This window comes from Nothobranchius furzeri, chromosome 15 (assembly GCF_043380555.1).
Source record: "Nothobranchius furzeri strain GRZ-AD chromosome 15, NfurGRZ-RIMD1, whole genome shotgun sequence".
Classification (NCBI taxonomy): domain Eukaryota; kingdom Metazoa; phylum Chordata; class Actinopteri; order Cyprinodontiformes; family Nothobranchiidae; genus Nothobranchius; species Nothobranchius furzeri.
Window position 1 is genome coordinate 38,566,977 of NC_091755.1, and position 18,943 is coordinate 38,585,919.

At 39.9% G+C, this 18,943-nt stretch overlaps 1 protein-coding gene across 4 annotated transcripts in view; it reads right to left on the reverse strand.

Annotated features, from left to right (window-relative positions):
- Positions 1–10,875, reverse strand: part of tmem269 (transmembrane protein 269) — a 33,199-nt gene extending 22,324 nt beyond the window's left edge. For 3 of the 4 annotated variants that reach the window (XR_011516763.1, XR_011516762.1, XM_070545215.1), the window contains exons 1-3: positions 10,639–10,875; positions 10,002–10,040; positions 863–1,010 (exon numbers count right to left, since the gene is read on the reverse strand). Coding sequence is in view for 2 of the 4 variants with exons in the window: in XM_070545215.1 (XP_070401316.1) it covers positions 863–1,010; positions 10,002–10,026 (173 nt within the window). In the remaining 2 variants the exon portion in view is untranslated. Of the gene's footprint in view, positions 1–862; positions 1,011–7,944; positions 8,013–10,001; positions 10,041–10,638 lie in introns of all 4 variants that reach the window. The other variant, XM_070545216.1, reaches the window with a different exon arrangement.
- Positions 10,876–18,943: the final 8,068 nt, after the last annotated feature.

Below are 18,943 nucleotides of genomic sequence, written 5' to 3' on the forward strand. Positions count from 1 at the left end.
TGAAAAACAACAAACGCGAATGCTGCTAAAGGAAGATTTCATCAATGTTTTGGTTCATTTGTGTCTAAAAGTTATCATTACTGAAATAATCACCGGAAAGTGTGCAAAACACAACTTTAAAGTTCAGGTACAATGCAGGGGTGGGTGTTTTTTTCCACCCGTCAGGTCCTGCGTTAGCTTCAGGCTTGGCTTCCGATACTCTAAATCAGGGGTGTCAAACTCATTTTAGCTCAGGGGCCACATTGAGGGAAATCTAGTCCCAAGTGGGCCGGACCGGTAAATAAAAAAACAACTTCAGATTGTTTTCTTTGTTTTAATACAATCAATATAAAACAAGGCTGGAGTCTGAGGACAGTGTACACCTGAAGTGTACTTGAAAATTTGAAAAAAATAAAAAATCAATACATAATAAAAAATTCCTTAGTGATTCCAAAGAGCTTACAGATCACATGGCAAGATCAGTTCCATGCAGCACTTAAAGTATATTTGACTCATTTTACTTTACATCTTTTAGCTTTCACCAGCACATCAACATCAGAAGTCACATCCTGAGTGGCGGCCGACTTCAGGATGTGACTCAAGTTCTTGTGTGAGCCTTGAGCGCAGCTTTGTTTTATTTATACTCTTTACAGAGAAAACTTGCTCACAAAGATACGTTTATTTTCACTCTACACTGTAAAGTATGAAAATAAAGTTTACACAACCATCTCGCGGGCCGGATTTAACCCGCTTGTGGGCCGGATCCGGCCCGCGAGCCGCATGTTTGACACCCCTGCTCTAAATCGTCTCCACAAGCCAACACCACATATTCCACTGCACACTAGGTGTGTGTTTGAGAAGGTTAACTGTGTATACTTCTCACCCATTGAGGCTGCTGAGAATGGACGCCATGCCCATGACCATGTTGGCCACTGACAACGCGTTAGCAGCATTTTTACGCACAAACTCCTTCACCTGGAGTCCCATGGCATCATCATTCAGAAGGAGCTTGTTGGCGTACTGGAAGAAATCTGAAACCAAACCACAGCAACAGTCAGTGGTCGTCTGAGTTTAGTGCATCAGAAGACCACACCAGCTGACCCTCTGATGTGTTTATAATGGGATTAGTTTACTCAATATGTCTCATTCTGAGTCAGCTTTAGAGGGGAGGGTAACTAGCTGCTTTAGTACATGAACCATTACAGGATAAGCATATTTCACACCGTTAAAAAGTAAAAAAAAAAAACATCACACCCAACTGATGCCCCCTTCTAATGTAAGAGAAGTATCACTTACCAAGATGAATGTTTTTAAACGGAGATCCACCTTATGATACACTCATCCATTTTCTGATCAAAAACATGTGTTACTGTAAATTCATTCGGTCACGTGCACAGCCTACAGCATGCAACAGCAAGCAGTGCTTCATTAGCGGCTAATCGCTGTCCTATCTGACCAATAATGAACCATTTTTAACTGAAAACAGAATTAATACAGTTCAGCAACGACTGCTATTTAAAAAGGGAAAGATGTCACATGAATCTGAACAGAAGATGGGTCAATAATTAGTCTTAAGACGTGTGTTTTGTTTTGTTTTAAAATGGCGCTCAATAATTGGTTTGGGTGGAACAAACTGGAAAGTTTAATAGGTTAATATTATAGTTCAGCCCTGACACATAGCAGCCTGTTATAGCTGACCTAACACAAGAACGAGGCATCAGCACTCACAACTGTTCAAATCAATAATAACACTTCAGCCGGGGCTTCAGTGGAGGTGGTGGCAACCAGTGTTAATTTTGACAGGAAATTTTAATTTTATTTTAGTCTTAGTCTTTTGGCAAAAAATTAATTTGAGTCTTAGTCCAATTTTAGTCGATGAAAATAAGTAATTTTAGTCAACAAAATGCATATATTTTTTCTAATGAAGTAATTTCCTACTTTTGTATAGAGCACGGAAAAACTAGTGTAATTTAATACACAGGGTCCAAACTCTTAACCACCACTGATCAGATATAGCACACACAGCTAAGAACATAGAATATTTGAATAAAAAAAACACCTCACATGTTTAACACTTACGTGTTTAATAAAAAACAAAAAGCACACTGGAAATTACAAAGGTGCTCTTTTTAGCAATTGCACAACAAGAATTTACAAGAACAGCAAATTTAAACATGTTAACCCTGAGTTTTTAGATATTCACTTGTTACAACACAGGCTCAACCAAACAGTGTGAATATTTATTTGCTGCGATTCATTTTGAGAAAAGCACTTCGTGCTAGTGTGACCTTTGCTCGGTTGCGTTTCCCTCTAGTGAGGTCACCTGTGATACTGAACACTCTTTCTGCAAAAGATTGAGAAGCTGGCATTGCCAATATATCTAATGCTAATGGTTTCAGGCTGTGATAAAATGTGTCACATATCAATCAATTCAATTATCGTCTTCGTCTTTTTCCAAACTTTTATTTTGAAATTTTGTTTCATTTTCGTCTGTAAATATATTTTCGTGACGAAGAAAAAAACCAAAAATATTTTGTCAACAAAATTAACACTGGTGGCAACCTCCATAGTTGGCAGCATCTTTCTAAGCTTTGAGGAGGTAAAAGTGTCAGTGGCTCTAATTCTGAATGAATTGTTGATTATGTTGTGTTATTCTTTCGATTAAATGTGTGAATAATGTTATGTATAATCTGTTAGAGATGGAACTGTGTGCTGGGAATGACTCAGCTACAATATCTGATTTGAGCTCGACACATTTAAGGATGATCGAGCCATTTTGGTGTTGGGTGTGAGTGAATTCCCCTGATTCCAAACGCTAACCGAGTGTTAATGAACATCTAGTGATTTATTTCTGAGAGTTTTCAGGCTAATTTGTTCTGTTGCCAACAACCTGCTGCTTATGATTCTACACAGCTGCTTCAGATCACATTTAAAGGTGTGGAACACCGAGAAACCATTTTTTAATCATTATTTCTGATTATAATCGTCCACCCTGAGTTTTTCATGCAGGCTGAACATGAAAATAGTCTCCTACACCTACAGTTGTGGTCAGAAGTTTACATACACTTGTAAAAAATATAATATAATGGCTCTACTGAGTGTCCCGTTATTTCTAAAACTCTGATTTTTCTCTGATAGAGTGATTGGAACAGATACTTCTTTGTCACAAAAACATTCATGAAGTTTGGTTCTTTAATGTCTTTATTATGGGTTAACAGAGAAAAGTGATCACATTTGCTGGGTCACAAATATACATACAGCAACATGAACTAGCAATTTTGGCGACTTAGAAACGTGTCAGTGAACTGAGCTTCATAGCATGGCCTCTTAACTTCTTGTGAGTGACTACAGCGGGTGACTTCTCTTAGGCCAGGTAAATAGGGCTCATTGGATACAAACGCCCACAAACACTACAATGGAAAAGTCAAAGGAGCTCAGCATGGATCTGAAAAAGCGAATTATTGACTTGCACAAGTCAGGAAAGTCACTTGGGGCCATTTCAAAGCAGCTGCAGGTCCCAAGAGCAACAGTGCAAACAATTGTTTGTAAGTATAAGGTGCATGGCACTGTTTCATCACTGCCAAGATCAGGAAGAAAATGCAAGCTATCACCTGCTGCTGAGAGAAAATTGGTCAGGAGGGTAAAGAGTGAACCAAGAATCACCAAAAAGCAGATCTGCCAAGAATTAGAAGCTGCTGGAACACAGGTGTCATTGTCCACAGTCAAACGTGTTTTGCATCTCCATGGACTGAGAGGCTGCCGTGCAAGAAGGAAGCCCTTGCTCCAAAAGCGGCACCTTAAGGCTCGACTGAAGTTTGCTGCTGATCACATGGACAAAGATAAGACCTTCTGGAGGAAAGTTCTGTGGTCAGACGAAACAAAAATCGAGCTTTTGGCCACAATGCCCAGCAATATGTTTGGAGGAGAAAAGGTGAGGCCTTTAACCCCAAGAACACCATGCCTACAGTCAAGCATGGTGGTGGGAATATTATGCTGTGGGGCTGTTTTGCTGCCAGTGGAACTGGTGCTTTACAGAGAGTAAATGGGATAATGAAGAAGGAGGATTACCTTCACATTCTTCAACATAACCTAAAATCATCAGTACGAAGGTTGGGTCTTGGGCGCAGTTGGGTGTTCCAACAGGACAATGACCCCAAACACACATCAAAAGTGGTAAAGGAATGGCTAAATCAGGCTAGAATAAGGGTTTTAGAATGGCCTTCCCAAAGTCCTGACTTAAACCCCATTGAAAACATGTGGACAGTGCTGAAGAAACAAGTCCATGTCAGAAAGCCATCAAATTTAACTGAACTTCACCAATTCTGTCAAGAGGAGTGGTCAAAGATTCAACCAGAAGCTTGCCAGAAGCTTGTGGATGGCTACCAAAAGCGCCTGATTGAAGTGAAAATGGCTAAGGGACATGTAACCAAATATTAGCACTGCTGTATGTATATTTGTGACCCAGCAAATGTGATCACTTTTCTCTGTTAACCCATAATAAAGACATTAAAGAACCAAACTTCATGAATGTTTTTTGTGACAAAGAACTATCTGTTCCAATCACTCTATCAGAGAAAAATCAGAGTTTTAGAAATAACGGGACACTCAGTAGAGCCATTATATTATATATTTTACCAGTGTATGTAAACATCTGACCACAACTGTACCTTCTGCGTTACCTTCTGATAGAAAATAGACGGCGAAACTCTAGGATTTGAAAAGCCTCACAGATCTACGTCACACTGCCACTAGTAGAGGCTAACCTTTAGCATTCGCAACTCCACCACACGGCAGAACTCCTTCTTGTGTTATTTGTGGAGACATCTGTGTCACAGAGAAAACAGTCAGTGGTAATGTCATGTTACTGTTATCCAATCAGAGGAGAGATGCCCAAATATGAAGAAACGAGGCTACGTTCACACTGCAGACAAAAAGTGCATTAAATCCGCTTTTTCCCCCACATGCGACCCATGTCTGATTTTTTTATGACGGTCTGAACGCACAGATCCGATTTTTTTTAATGCAACACGTGTCACTTGAATATGTGGTACGGATTCCGACACATATCTGATGTTTTTGAAAGCGACTGGAGTCTGAACGGTCATGTCGCATTAAATCAGTCTCCTGCGTCACTGAGTCAGCGGAGGTGAGCGTCGCGTGCGGATGTTCCTGAGGAGAAGCGCTGACAGACGAGTTCAGGAGTCTGTCTGGATATCCTGTTTTACGTTTTGGAATCAAAACTACAAGAGAGAATGTGAATGGGAGCAGGAGGTGCTGCTGGAGGGAAGCGTCTCACCGTGAAGAAAGGGGGTGGGGGATCTCCGTGAACAAATTAATAACGGAACATTTTCTGTGAATAATGATTCAGGGAGACGGCGGGAACAAGGAGTAAAAACGTTTACAGTTTTTAAAACAGTTTCCAGCCCAAAACAGAAGAATTAAAGTCTCCTTCCGGAGTATTCCTCTTATCCGATGGCACCATCTAGTGGCTGACAAGCGTATCACACAAAAAGTCTGTCGCTTTGTTTTTTTAAGATGGTGGCTTCACTTTTCTTGTTAATAAATGTGCTTCTGTAGCTGACAACAAGCTAAAAACACGCTGTTTTACAAGTATTACTCTCACGTCATGCTGTGTTTTCATATATTTATATTTTAAAGACAACTGTTCGTGAGAAGTTCATCAACTCTGCATCAGCCGAGGTATTCCTTAAATTTGAAGTAAGTAAGAGGTAGTTTAATGCCATTGGTTAGTTCTGGTTGGTGCTCAGTTTCCTACTGCACGCAGCTCTGCGGGACAGGGGGCGTGCTTAGCAACAAAAACGTACATTGCTTACATTACATCAAAGTATATGATCAGATAATCACTTTTACGGATTTCTGAAAACCATACATCATTTCTGAAAGGGGACAACTCCGGAAAGCTACTTAAACAGGTGTGAAAGTTTTCACTGATAGTTTAACCACAGGATCAGGATTACATCACAACTCCGCCGCTCCTGGTTTTGGTTCTACTGAGTGTGACTTTTCGTCTTCCGCACATGCGGGTCGCTTTGGTGCCGCGGAGCGTTCACACTGGAGAGAGTTTGACGTCGCATTTCAGTCACAGTGTGAACGGTCACACAAAAATTTCAGATTTACTCAAAAAATCAGAACTCAGCATCAAGGCCTGCAGTGTGAACGTAGCCTATGACTCCAGATCCTGTCGTCTGACGGTCCTTTCTCCTCCAGCTGAATTCCTCGTGCTGATACAGGCGCTTCTGGGCTTTTTTTCCCCCACCAGATTACAGCGTACAGTAATCCCTCGTTTATCGCGGTAGATGCGTTCCAGACCTGGCCGCGATAGGTGAAAATCTGCGAAGTAGGGACTCCCAGCATGCCCCTCGCGGGGATTCCCTCCACATCGCACCTACGTCACAAACCGCGGCTATAAACGGAAGTCGCCTTTCCAGCTCACCACTCAGTCATCGTTTCTTCAGATTCATGATCAGAGTTTCCAACCTACCGATCCATCCAACGAACTATCAGCTCATAGTAAGTTATCTTACTTACTTCTGGAAAGGCCGGCATTTCCGTGTCACTTCGTTGACGCTCGAACGCTCGGGGGGTTCCTAGATCAGCCGGCGTTTCACCGACGCTATCACTTCCGCGTCTGTGAAACCACACTCCCTATTGAATTACCGTATGATCACATTCTCTTTTTGTGGGTAAAACTCAAGAAAAAAATTTTTTTACTTGTTTTTTTTTTGTTTTATTACAAAAAGTGCATTTTATGATGAAATTGATGAAAAAAACAAGAACTTCTTGATATTTCGCATAGAAAAATACCGCGAATGAGTGAAAAATACCGCAAATCTGCGAATTCCCCCTGAAAAATGCTCCAAAGAAAAAATCCGCGAAGCAGCGAATCCGCGATGAACGAACCGCGAAGTAGCGAGGGATTACTGTACAAGGCATGCCTACTAAAGTCATCATTTGAATTATTTTACTGTGTGGGTGTCGGAACGAGCCCCCGCGCCGAGAGAACAAACATCTCAGCTCTAAAGCCGATCTTCATCCACGTACGTCACACGCCACATGATCAGGAAGCAGAAAATCCACATGTTACGAGATCGTTTTGGGCGGTTCCTGTAAAAAAAAAAGTGAGGCGCGAACCGGAAAAGCGTCTGCCGATCACAATTCGACAACGGATTATGAAAGAACGGATAAGACTCGAAACGCGCGGATTCTTCCTGATGTAAGAGGCGAGTCTCCGCTGCATCATCCTAGCGCGCAACATTCCGTCACTCTTAAAAAAAAAACAGTAAAAACGGCGAGAAACGCTGGCAGAGAATGAGTTAAAGCAGTGATCCACACCTTTAAACAAACAGGTTCAGTAGCAGTTCTTTGGAGGGGACCAGTTTGATTCAAACACCTCTTGTCTCACTTTAAATTCAAAATGTTCAGTTGCAGGTCTTTTTGTTAAAGGTAAAGTTAAAATTTGAGGCTACACACATTATACTCCTACCTCTACGCTGAACTGAAAGAATTATGGCTGTCTTTGAAAATGTTAGAAATCCATCTTAAAATTGAATTTTCTGGACACAATGGTATATTTAATCCTACTTTGCCTTCTGAAGCACTGGCTCTGATTGGAAACATGTCTTATTGTTTAAGTGCCCCACCTCTGGGTTACATTGATTTATTTTACTGTGAGACCAACACAAAACGAATGAAATCAGGAAAAACTCTTTTATTTCACATTGCTATGTCTTTCTTTATGGAGCCAGTAGTGAATTTTTATTTGTTGTGTCACAATTTGACTGAAGAGACATGAGTTTTAAAGACATTTCCTCATTCCACCCGCCAACATGAATGTTTGTTTATTCTTTATCACCCCCCAGCGCATTGATTTCTCTCAAATCAAAGCGCTACAAAACAGCATGCACCTGAATATTTCTTATATTTTTTTAATGTTGCAGTAGCAACCTTTCATGAGATTTTCTCCCTGAACTTCCTGTGATTCCAAAGCCAGGCGAACGCAAGAGACTCTTCATCTGAAAGAAAACAGCGAATGAGACAAAACACAGAGCAACAACAACTTTCACTTGACAGCATGCTTTCAATCTTTTTCTTTCTTTGTGTGCTTTAACAAAAGTCGCCACCTGGCGTTTTAATCACTGAAGACTTGACACAGAAAAAGCCAGAAACACCGGCGTAACACTCAAAACCATGTAATCATGTGTATTTGCCTGATTAATAATTGTGTCTTGTTAACTTTAGTCACAATAATCAGACAAACACAGATTTCTAATTTTCTGCAATTTCTAATCACACACACACACACACACACACACACACGAACAGGTCTCTATTTCTGGATTCCTGCCTGATGAGTGCAAAGCATGATGGGAAGGCCCATGTTATGCAACACCCTGCTGCGTTACCAGGTAACAGCTAAGGAGAGTACATGGAAAAACAAAGAAACCTCTCAAGTCACTATGGAAATCATCTGAAGTAAACTTCCTAAACACAATAAACTACCAACAGTTTTAGAGTTGGCAGCATGGTGGTGAGTGTCATTCATGATGGTCCTCATCGGTTCTAATGAAACGCTACTTTACTGGACTTATATATATATATATATATATATGCAGTATTTATTTGAACCTATGAGGATTGTAACAGTTCATATCTACTATGATTTAAGCACATTAAAGGTATTGCGGAGGATGTTTCTGAATTTCAGGAAAGAACCGCCCTCTCCACCTTTTGAAAAAATGCGCATTCTGTTTAAAAGTATCTGCCGGCCTTGCAGCACTTCTTCTAGCAATAATTTGAAAGGAATTGCTTCAAATAGCACGTCGAACTTTCGCTTTCCTGTCGAGCAGAAAACCAGCAACAGAAGCGTCTGTGGGAGCCCAGCCGTCGCTTTTAGAGCACGCCATCGGTGAAACGAGTCTCCTAAAATAACTCCGGCCTTATTTCTCACTTTGGAGAATTTTCTCTTCTTATCATCGACTTTGAAGACACTTTTTCTCTCTCGGCTCAGCCATTAAAAAAAACCTGGTGAGAACAGTGAGGAATGACGGTGTACTGCTCTGCACATAACCCAGGAACTAGCACGTATCATGATGGCCTAGCATGAACGTTTCACCAGAGTGATTGGCAGTTATAGACCAATGGTTCAGATTAGAAGCCAACCAATACAGGTTTTTTAAGACCGATACCAATTTTTAAAGAATTTTGTTGCTGATGGCTGATATCCAAAGCCAATTATTAAGGCCGATTATATATATATATATATATATATATATATATATATATATATATATATATATATATATATATATATATATATATATATATATATATATATATATATATATATATATATATATATATATATATTAACACCCACTGTGTGCAATATTTATTAAATAAGTCAATACATTTCTTAATATTTATTGAACTTCAAACATAAAACAAACTTAAAACAAAAAAAAAACAACAACAAAAACGGTATGTTGGGTCCTTTCTACAGTCTAATTGTGGCGGCAGTTGGCCACACAGGTGCCTGATTAAAAAAAAATTTTTTATCAGCTTTAAAAAAAAATTGGCCGATAGCCGATATAGAAAAAAATTGAACATATCGGCCGGCCTCTAGTTCAGATGATCCACCCGAAAGAAAAAGATCCTCTGCTATACCTTTAAGTGATAATTAAGTAAGCTGAGAGTTAGTCTCATGCAGAGCATCAGGTGCAGCTTGTGAACGTTTATCTGTGAATGAATCGTGCATTTTAATTATTGTTAAGGACCAAGTTGCACATATTATCAGATTCAGATGAACAGATTTTGCTGTAATAGTCACATGTAAATAATCCATGGTGTTCACTGCAGCCAATATATACAACATGCATGACATGTTACATTTATTTATTACTAACTATGCAGTCCAAGGTTGTCTGGATCAGCTCCATCAATAAAGCACACCGGAACAACATGCAGGTGTGATTAGAAGGTGAGACTGAGTAGAGAGTACATACCAGAGGAGGGAGTCAGGAGGATCATGGTTCACAGCACAGCTGACAGGAAATAAGGCTGCCATTAGTTTTACAGTGATTTATAACATTAAAGTGCATATGAGTCCACACGTTTTAAATATGAAAAATTGATGAAGGTCGCTTTTGATCAAATTCACTTCACTTTGATTGACTGCAAGAAGGTGAATTTAATAGAATTTATAAAAAGAGCGTAATCTGTTTCTGCAAATGAAGTTCTCACATTAAGTGTTAGTTTGAATGAATATTTGTTGGTGGACTTTTGCCCATACTACTCCACAAATCCACATTTCCATTTTCTAAAATATGAACAGAAACCAACTAGACCAATGAGCAATTCACCATTACAGCCGAAGACCCCCCACCCCCAATTACCTAAAACACTGATTTCCATTCAAATGGAGCAGAAACAGATTTAATAAACAATAATAATCTAACGTCATGTTTAATAGAGGTACGGCCTGTTTGTTTATTTAGCAGAGGACCCCCCCCGAAACTGGCGCTGTTGACATTCTTTAGAAGAAAAAGCGCAAATGTGTCGCAAACAAATCACCTGACAATCCAGCTGCTTTCTAAAATATGCTACAATGTGTCAGTGATGCCGAAGGGTTTGTCCTCTTACCTTAAGGAGCTCCGGAGATTTCCTATCGGTAAATCAAATGATGGACCGCAGAAAAAGCGCAAATGTTACTTATCTTCTTTTTTTATTATAAATGTATGAAACGCTGACTTCGTGTCAGTCTTGTTCATTTAGTTAGTGTTTAAATGTCGCACAACTGCAGCAGCGAAGCCAGCTCGTTCACTTGCTGACTGCTGGTCAGACGCATCCTTTTAAATCCCAGGACAAATCCGCTGGAACATTCCCACCGGAAATTACGTCACCACCTTTACCAAACAATATTTACAAATATGCAAAAGAGGTAGATAGATAGATATAGATAGATAGATAGATAGATAGATAGATAGATAGATAGATAGATAGATAGATAGATAGATATAGATAGATAGATAGATAGATAGATAGATAGATAGATAGATAGATAGATAGATAGATAGATAGATAGATAGATAGATGATAGATAGATAGATAGATAGATAGATAGATAGATAGATAGATAGATAGATAGATAGATAGATAGATAGATAGATAGATAGACATTTATTCATGCATTTATGAAGAAGTTATTTTATTATTTGGCCCTTATTCAGTTATTGTTATTATTCAGCAGGCACCTGCAGGGTGATACCCTGACCTTTCCTCCTTGTTGCCCAAAGTGCCATTTTTGAGACTTAGTTATTTTTACATGTTTTTATTAATTTATTTGTTTATTTATTTCAATTTGTGTCCCCTCAATAAAACAATTAAAGTTATCTGGCTGACGTGAGTCACGTGACCAAACGTTCTCATCCAGATGGCAGAGTGATAGCAATAATGAAAAAGTTGGCTGTCCAAGGAAGATCCCACCTTTCTTGCCTCTGATGGCCAGAAGATCAAAGCCTGGCCTTAGAGACTCGACCTCTGCACAGAGGATGAGTCTGGATACTCAGAGGCACAGGGCACCAGGAGGGGCGGGACTAGCCAGTTTTAAAACACCCAATCAGAAAAATAGCGGCAATGACGACTGTATCGCGCGACACTGTAGTTTTTTAGCTGCAGTCAAAGATGGCTTCTGACAATGGCGCGTACATCTTTCTTTAGAAGGAAGGCTTTTAGCGCTTCTTCTTGTTGTGGTTTTAAAGACATGTCCAAGTCATTTAAAAATGCTGGGTTATTTCTCTAACCCAACTGCTGGGTTAAGGCTGAATTTTTAGAGGTTGGGTCAGTTTAACACATCCTTGGGTTAAAAATTCTGACCCAGCGTATTGGGTTAAAAAAAGACAGCACAAGTGCTCTGGAAAATGTTGTGATCTTCTGTCCACACTCCCTGACATAGTGAGGCTCTACTGGGGGACGTTAGGTCTTCTGGCTATTTTATACCAGTGGTAGCATCCCCGCTAACAGCAGAGGGCCTTTATGCTACAGTCATGTGAATAATGTTACACATTTCAATTTTACAGACAAATGGGTGGATGTGGCTTTGTTGTTGCTGCCAGTGCTTCTCCAAACTGCGCCATACAAGTTGAAGGAGAGCGTTCCGACCAAGCCTTCACTGACTTCCAACATGTAAGTTCTGTTATTTTTTACTTCAGTTATCATTCACAGCCCACTCCAAATATGTTTCAACAGCTGTTTGTGAAATCATAACCTTTATGCCTAAATCTGTTCTTTTTTTCCTCTATCCCCCTCAACTTAGACTGGAACCAGCCTGGTGAAGAACCTGAATGGGACCACAGCGGAGCACCACATGTCCTTATGGCTGCAGAAGACCATCGATGTTCCCAAGAATTTTTGACCATCAATGGAACTGGAATACCATCTGTTCTCAAACATTTTTTGTGTCGATGTCAACTATCCAAAACCACGTGCGCAGATTTGGGGGTTTATTCAGACATTCATCTTTGCATCATGAATCTAATGCTGTGAAGCTTTGAGGGCTCATGCTGCTATGATGTAAGGTTGATGTTCTGCTGACTAAAGCATTAAGGTGAGTGTTGGGAGCTGATGGACATTCACTTCACTACAGTTCTTCCATTAAAGTTGTTTAACATGTTTAAGACATTACAAATTACAAAATGTTTAATATTTGTCATTTAAAAAATGCAATTAGCAGTCATTTACAAAACCAGTTTGAATATGAATGCATGTTTAGAGAAAGTAGAAAACACAACTCTATTTGTTATCTATGTATTTTGAAAATTAACATAATTTTTGTGATAAAGAATTGACTGAGACATGTTCATCTTGTTTTATTGAATTATTCAATTTGTATTTTATTTATTGTATTGTATTTACGGTAGAATAGGGTCATTTTAACCCAAGGTTTAGTAATTTAATAACCCAGAAGTTGGGTTTTATTTTTAACCCAATTTTGGGTAGTCCTAACTATACAGTTGGGTCATTTTAACCCATTGATTGGGTAGAAAGCATAACCCAATAAGCTGGGTCCAACTCATAACCCAACCCTGCTTGGTTAAAATAACGCAGCACTGGGTCGGTCCCTTTTTTACGGAGCCCCTAAAGGGACATGGGAGGGAAAAAAAACTTTTGCGAGATCTCGCAAAGTTTCCCACGACAGAGAACCGGAAGATAAACAGACACACAACAACATGGAGGAGCGTCCATATCATCCGTGGGGGAAGTTTATAGATTTTTATTTTGATATTGGCTTAACATACAAAGACATTAAATTCGTTCTTGGCTGCAGACATGGCGTTGATATAAGTGAGAGACATTTGAAAAGAATTCTCAGTGCGAGGGGACTTTCTCGTCGTGAAAGTTACTGTGATATTGCGGACTTGGTTGAATTCATTAGCAACGAGCTACAGTACTCTGGCCAGCTTCACGGGTACCGCTGGATGTACGCCAAGTGTCGAGAACATGGGTTACGAGCAAAGAAGGAAGATGTGAGGCTGGTGCTGAAGGAGCTAGATCCGAGAGGAGTGTCAATGAGGCAAGCAAGACGCCTAAGACGACGGAACTATTTTTCAAAAGGCCCGAACTTCATATGGCACATTGACAGCGTACTTTTTGACCCAGCACCTGGGTTACAAAACAACCCAAATTGGGTTATTTTTAACCCAGCAGTTTGAAAGACCCGCAGCCAACTCCGCTTTACAATGAGAACCAAAGGTGTTTCCCAAAGATGGCCTTTAGCGTAAATTACCTTTGGAGAGAGTCTATTGCAAATTCCCGTTCAAAAACACAATTCCTGTAAATGTTGACCTGAGATCATGGATTCACCCCTTCAGTCTAGGGGGAACTTGACATGTTTTCCAGGTCTTCACAAAGGTTCATCTGTCAACATTTTAACCTCATGCATCAAGCTAAGCTACAAGCCTAGCAAGCTTGACCTTCTCCAGTTCCAATGAAAGTATGCCATTTTAGCTATTGTTGGAATTTGCTGCAACCATTTCGGTAATGTGTTTACGAAATGCCAATTGAAATGAAATATTGTTTGCATGGGCATTTGGTTTACATACTTCCCAATGATATGGTATGCCATTTTCCAACAAGGGTCCCTAACCCTAATTAGGGCACTCATTGAAATAGTTTAAAACTTTAAAAAAAAACAACCTCAGAATGTTAATGTGGTGTATAACCAAAGTTTTTATCCATTGTTACAGTTTTCAAAGTTTTTTATCTTCATGCAGAAAACCACTGAAAACAAAGTGATCAAGTATGGATGCTGACACTGTTCTGGTTAAATAAATCCCCAAATAAAAACCATGAACAAGTAAATAAACATTTAGAATCATTTAGACAATTATAAGACACTTAAGAATACTCGAGCACACTTCAGAATATTATTTAACTGTCAAGACTGCAAAATATATCATAATTATTATACTATATGGTATATTTTTTATACAAACGTATTACTGCTGGATGTTTTTTTAAAGTTATTGAGTAACAGATAACATTTCTGATGACGTATAAAATATTAAAGTATTTTAGAATATTATTTATTTAAGGATCTGTCTCATAATCATCTTCCTCCTCTTCATCACTGGTCACAAGGCTGGCTGACACGATAACTGTCCCCCTCTGTTTTTCATAGAAAGGATTCAAACTACAAAATATATTCAGTATCATTATTGTTACTACATTTACCATCATTCAGATTATTTTATTTAAGGACCCTTGTTGGAAATAGCATACCATATAATTGGGAAGTATGTAAAACAAATGTCCGTGCAAACGATATTTCATTTCAATTGGCATTTCGTAAACACATTACCTAAATGGTTACAGCAAATTCCAGCAATAGTTAAAATGGCATACGTTCACTGGAACGTGTCATGCCCCGCTGTAACTGGGGAGAAGGTCAAGCTTCCTCAATAAGGCTTGTAGCTTAGCTTGATGTATGAGTTTAAAAAAAAATTTGACCAAAACTATGCCTTACTTGTTCAGGGCGTATGTTCAAATATGATTTCACCACCTTCATTTAGTTTAACGTTTACACTACATATGTCCTTATTTACCAAAACTAGTCAACTATGTCATGTGAGAGTTTGACAAACCCACCATCATTAGTTTTACTGCAAACACCCACAGTGATTGGTTGTTAGGCATCAAGGGATGAACTGTGACTAGCTTGATCTCTAATGATTGGTTAGGTGACATCCTGTAATTCTAAAACTCCGTGAAAAGGTACACCAACATAATTTATGCCATTGTCTACTGCAGCAGAAGATGAAGGGTGCAGGAGTGGACGATCGTCTGACTGCATGGGACATCAGCTACCTCACCAACAAGTCACAGCACGTGAGGCTGCACAACTGTACATCTGAGGTGTTTGTGTGAAGTAATGGAGCACCACAGGGTCTGGTGCTCTCCCCCTTTCTCTTCACCTTCTACATCTTGGACTTCACCTGTAACACCAACAGCTGCCACGTCCAGAAGTTCTCTGATGACTCGGCCACTGTCACGTGAGTGCTAAACTGTTGACTCCATCCTCACGTCACACCTTTCATTTCTGTACATTGGTTCCCCCGTTCAAGTTCAAGGTTCTGGTTTGACATTTTACAATTGTGCGTGGCAGTTTCTTGATACACGGGGCAGAAGTAGTTCAGGAGGTAGAGTGGGTTGTCCAGTAATTGGAAGGTTGTGGATTTCATCTCAGCTCCCGCAAGAGAATGCTGCTGTTGTGTCATTGGGCAAGACACTTAACCCACTCTGCCTGCTAGTGATGGGAATTCCGGCTCTCTTTAAAGAGCCGGTTCTTTCGGCTCCCAAGTGGCTCCTCAGATTTTCTGTTGCGTAGAGTACATTTATAACCAAAATGATGAAAAACTATATGTAAAATGATTTACTAATGTAAAAAAATGCAATATATCAAATATTTATCATTTCTATGGATTTAATAACAGAACACTTTAAGAATTCTCCTCGTTCCGACAGCTGGCGCTCATTTTCTCACCGTCATCGTCACACTCCTCCCTCTCACTCGCCTTTTTCCTCCTCCTCATTCCCTCTCGTCTCCCTCCACTCGCATGTGCTCTGCTGTGTGTCTGAATCTGATCCTCCCTCTTCCCCGCCCCTACTGCTCTGTGTGTGGACAGGCTGGACACGCAGTTACACATGTTGACCAATCGCCTGTAGCGTTCACCAAAGCAAGAGGGGATGGGGGAGGGTACGGCTCCCAATGACGAGCCGGCTCCAGTCATTCCCTTCAACGAGCCGGCTCTTAGAGCCGGTTCGTTCGCGACCGACACATCACTACTGCCTGCATCTAGTTAGGATGCCTGTTTGGATGCCTCGCCTCTGTGAGAGCGCCCCAGGGCAGCTGTGGATACATTATAGCTCATTACCATCAGCATGTGAATGGATGAATGACACACCGTAGTGTAAAGGGCTTTGGAGTCCTCTGTCTCTGAAAGGCACTATACAAGTGCAGGTCAGTTATCATTTATAAATCTGCTAGACTGATGTGAAGTACCCCGTGATCTTTCTCTCACTACATAAACAGAGGATATATTCTGAATGCAAACAGGTCAAACAAGGTAAACCTTCAAGGTTTACTAGACCTTTGGTTGATGGAGTTTTTTTTCACTTGGTGTTTCATCTTGAACAATGTACAATTTACTCTAATTATTATGTAAAATAATTTCTATTATTTTATTATCAATATTTCAAAGTAAAGCTTCAATGCACTGTTGTGAAATGCACCCTCCCACTAACATGCACATACACACCACTACCAGTACCAGTACCCATTAGTGATCCATTTCTTTTCTTTGGGCTTGAAATTCCACATTATGTCCCTGTGTGTAGTTATTATACATGTAGATGGTTTCAACACATCTAAACTGCTAAAGACTTTAACTTTTTATCTCAATACCAGTTCAACAGATTAAGTCAAAGCCATTTCAGTGTTTGCTACAATTGCTGCACGAATGGAACCAAGGTAGTTAAACCAAAATAGAAACCTGTCCAAATTAGAAACAGCACATGAATTTAGCTTTTATTTAGGAAACAGAAAGGCAGGGGGAGAATGTGTCCAACACAGGAAATGGAACAGTCAATATATTCTGACATGAAAAGTTTCATCTGGCGTACTTTCATTTGGAAAAAAAAAAGTTTACGTAAAATTGGCCTTTTAAAAATGTAAATTTAAAGAAAATGTTTTTTCTCAACAATGACAGTGCATTTTTGACAATCCAGTTTTAGAACAGAAACACAAAAGCACCCAACAAGGGGTACACACCAAAACTTGCAGCAGAAGGTTTGCTCTTCTTAGTCCATGTACGCATGGTGACACCAGTCTCTGCATTCATGCATTTGGAGCCTAAGACTTCAATACTTATGTTTTTAAGTGAATAATAAGACCAGTGTCCATCTGTCATCAAGAAAGCTCCATTCAAGTACCGCTAGCTTGTTTGAGTGCTTTGTGCGGATCGTACAGAGTGGAACGTGCTTGAACAAGAGGGGGGAGAAACCAGATAATGTGGGAGTCGATACAGCAGAAAACAGCAAGCAGATCAACCAACAAAAGCAGGGAAAAGGGGAGAAAACAAAATACATGAAATAAATAAAAACAAAGCAACTCAAAGTGAAAAGACAGTGCTCGGTTTAGAATATTGACATGTTTTATGCAAAAATGTAAGAAAATAATGGTAGTGAAGTTGAAATGAATCACTTGTCACACATGGGGCGAGCGTGCTGCACGCATACAGATCACAGTGTCCTGTTGGAGGCTTCTTCTGCTTTCCTACAAACCAAAGGCAGATCTTCCTCTGCAGAGAGAACAACCCACAGAACCCTCAGAGGATCACCGTGCTGTCTCTAAAACCGCCAAACCTAATAATTTTGTTTAAAAAGAAATAAAACAAAACAATCAAGGCAGTTCAGGGCTGACCCTCCTGAGGAAACGTACACACACACACACACACACACACACACACACACACACACACACACACACACACACACACACACACACACACACACACACACACACACACACACACACACACACAGTGAAACAAACACAATCAACAGCCTCATCCTCAACAGAGATGCTCATCCACTTGACTTGCAGATAATTTCACACCCAAAGTAAGTAAATCAATAACCACACATAAAAACTACACTTTTCTCCTTTTTGAGTTCTACTAAATCAAATTTGGCTGCGTCATAAACAGGTTTGCCTCAAATGTCATGCAGATCGACCAAACTGGGTTTCTTAGCAAAGCCAAATCACTAACAAAAAAGACCTCTATGTGACAGAGAAGCAAATGTTGCAACTTCAGGTCTGACAATAGCACCAAGATTAGCTTCTTCTCTTTAAAAAAAAGAACACAGAGACGACACATCGGTGTGGTGATCCAGTCACTAAAACACTTGTAACACGAGCAGGTTTGGATTTGGCATCCTGAGTTGTGCACTGAAGCTGCATGTGAGTGTGTACGCTCCTCTCCCGACAATTTGCTAAGGAGCATGCTCGCAAAAATATAAGGTTCCTCCACAGAAGTGAAGAAAGAAGGCCTAAACTTCTTCAAGTATTAATGCACCTCGGACACACAGTAGAAGAACCCAGAAATAACTGTAAGGAAAGTCTGAAGAGCAGTTCTATGGTTAGTTTGCATGGTTTCCCCCACAAATATAATATGCATATATTCATATGTATATAAATAAAAATTCAGTGCTGTAAAAAACTCTCCGTCTCTGTAGGATTTGTCTCGCTGTAGAAAGCTGAGTGAGCTTTACTCCTAATCCTCTCATGGCTAAAAGAACTGGTGGAAGTATTAGAAGATGTCCTTTTTTTCCAGAGTCCTCAGTTCAGAATACAACACCTCAGTCGAGCAGAGCCGATTAAAGAGTTTCA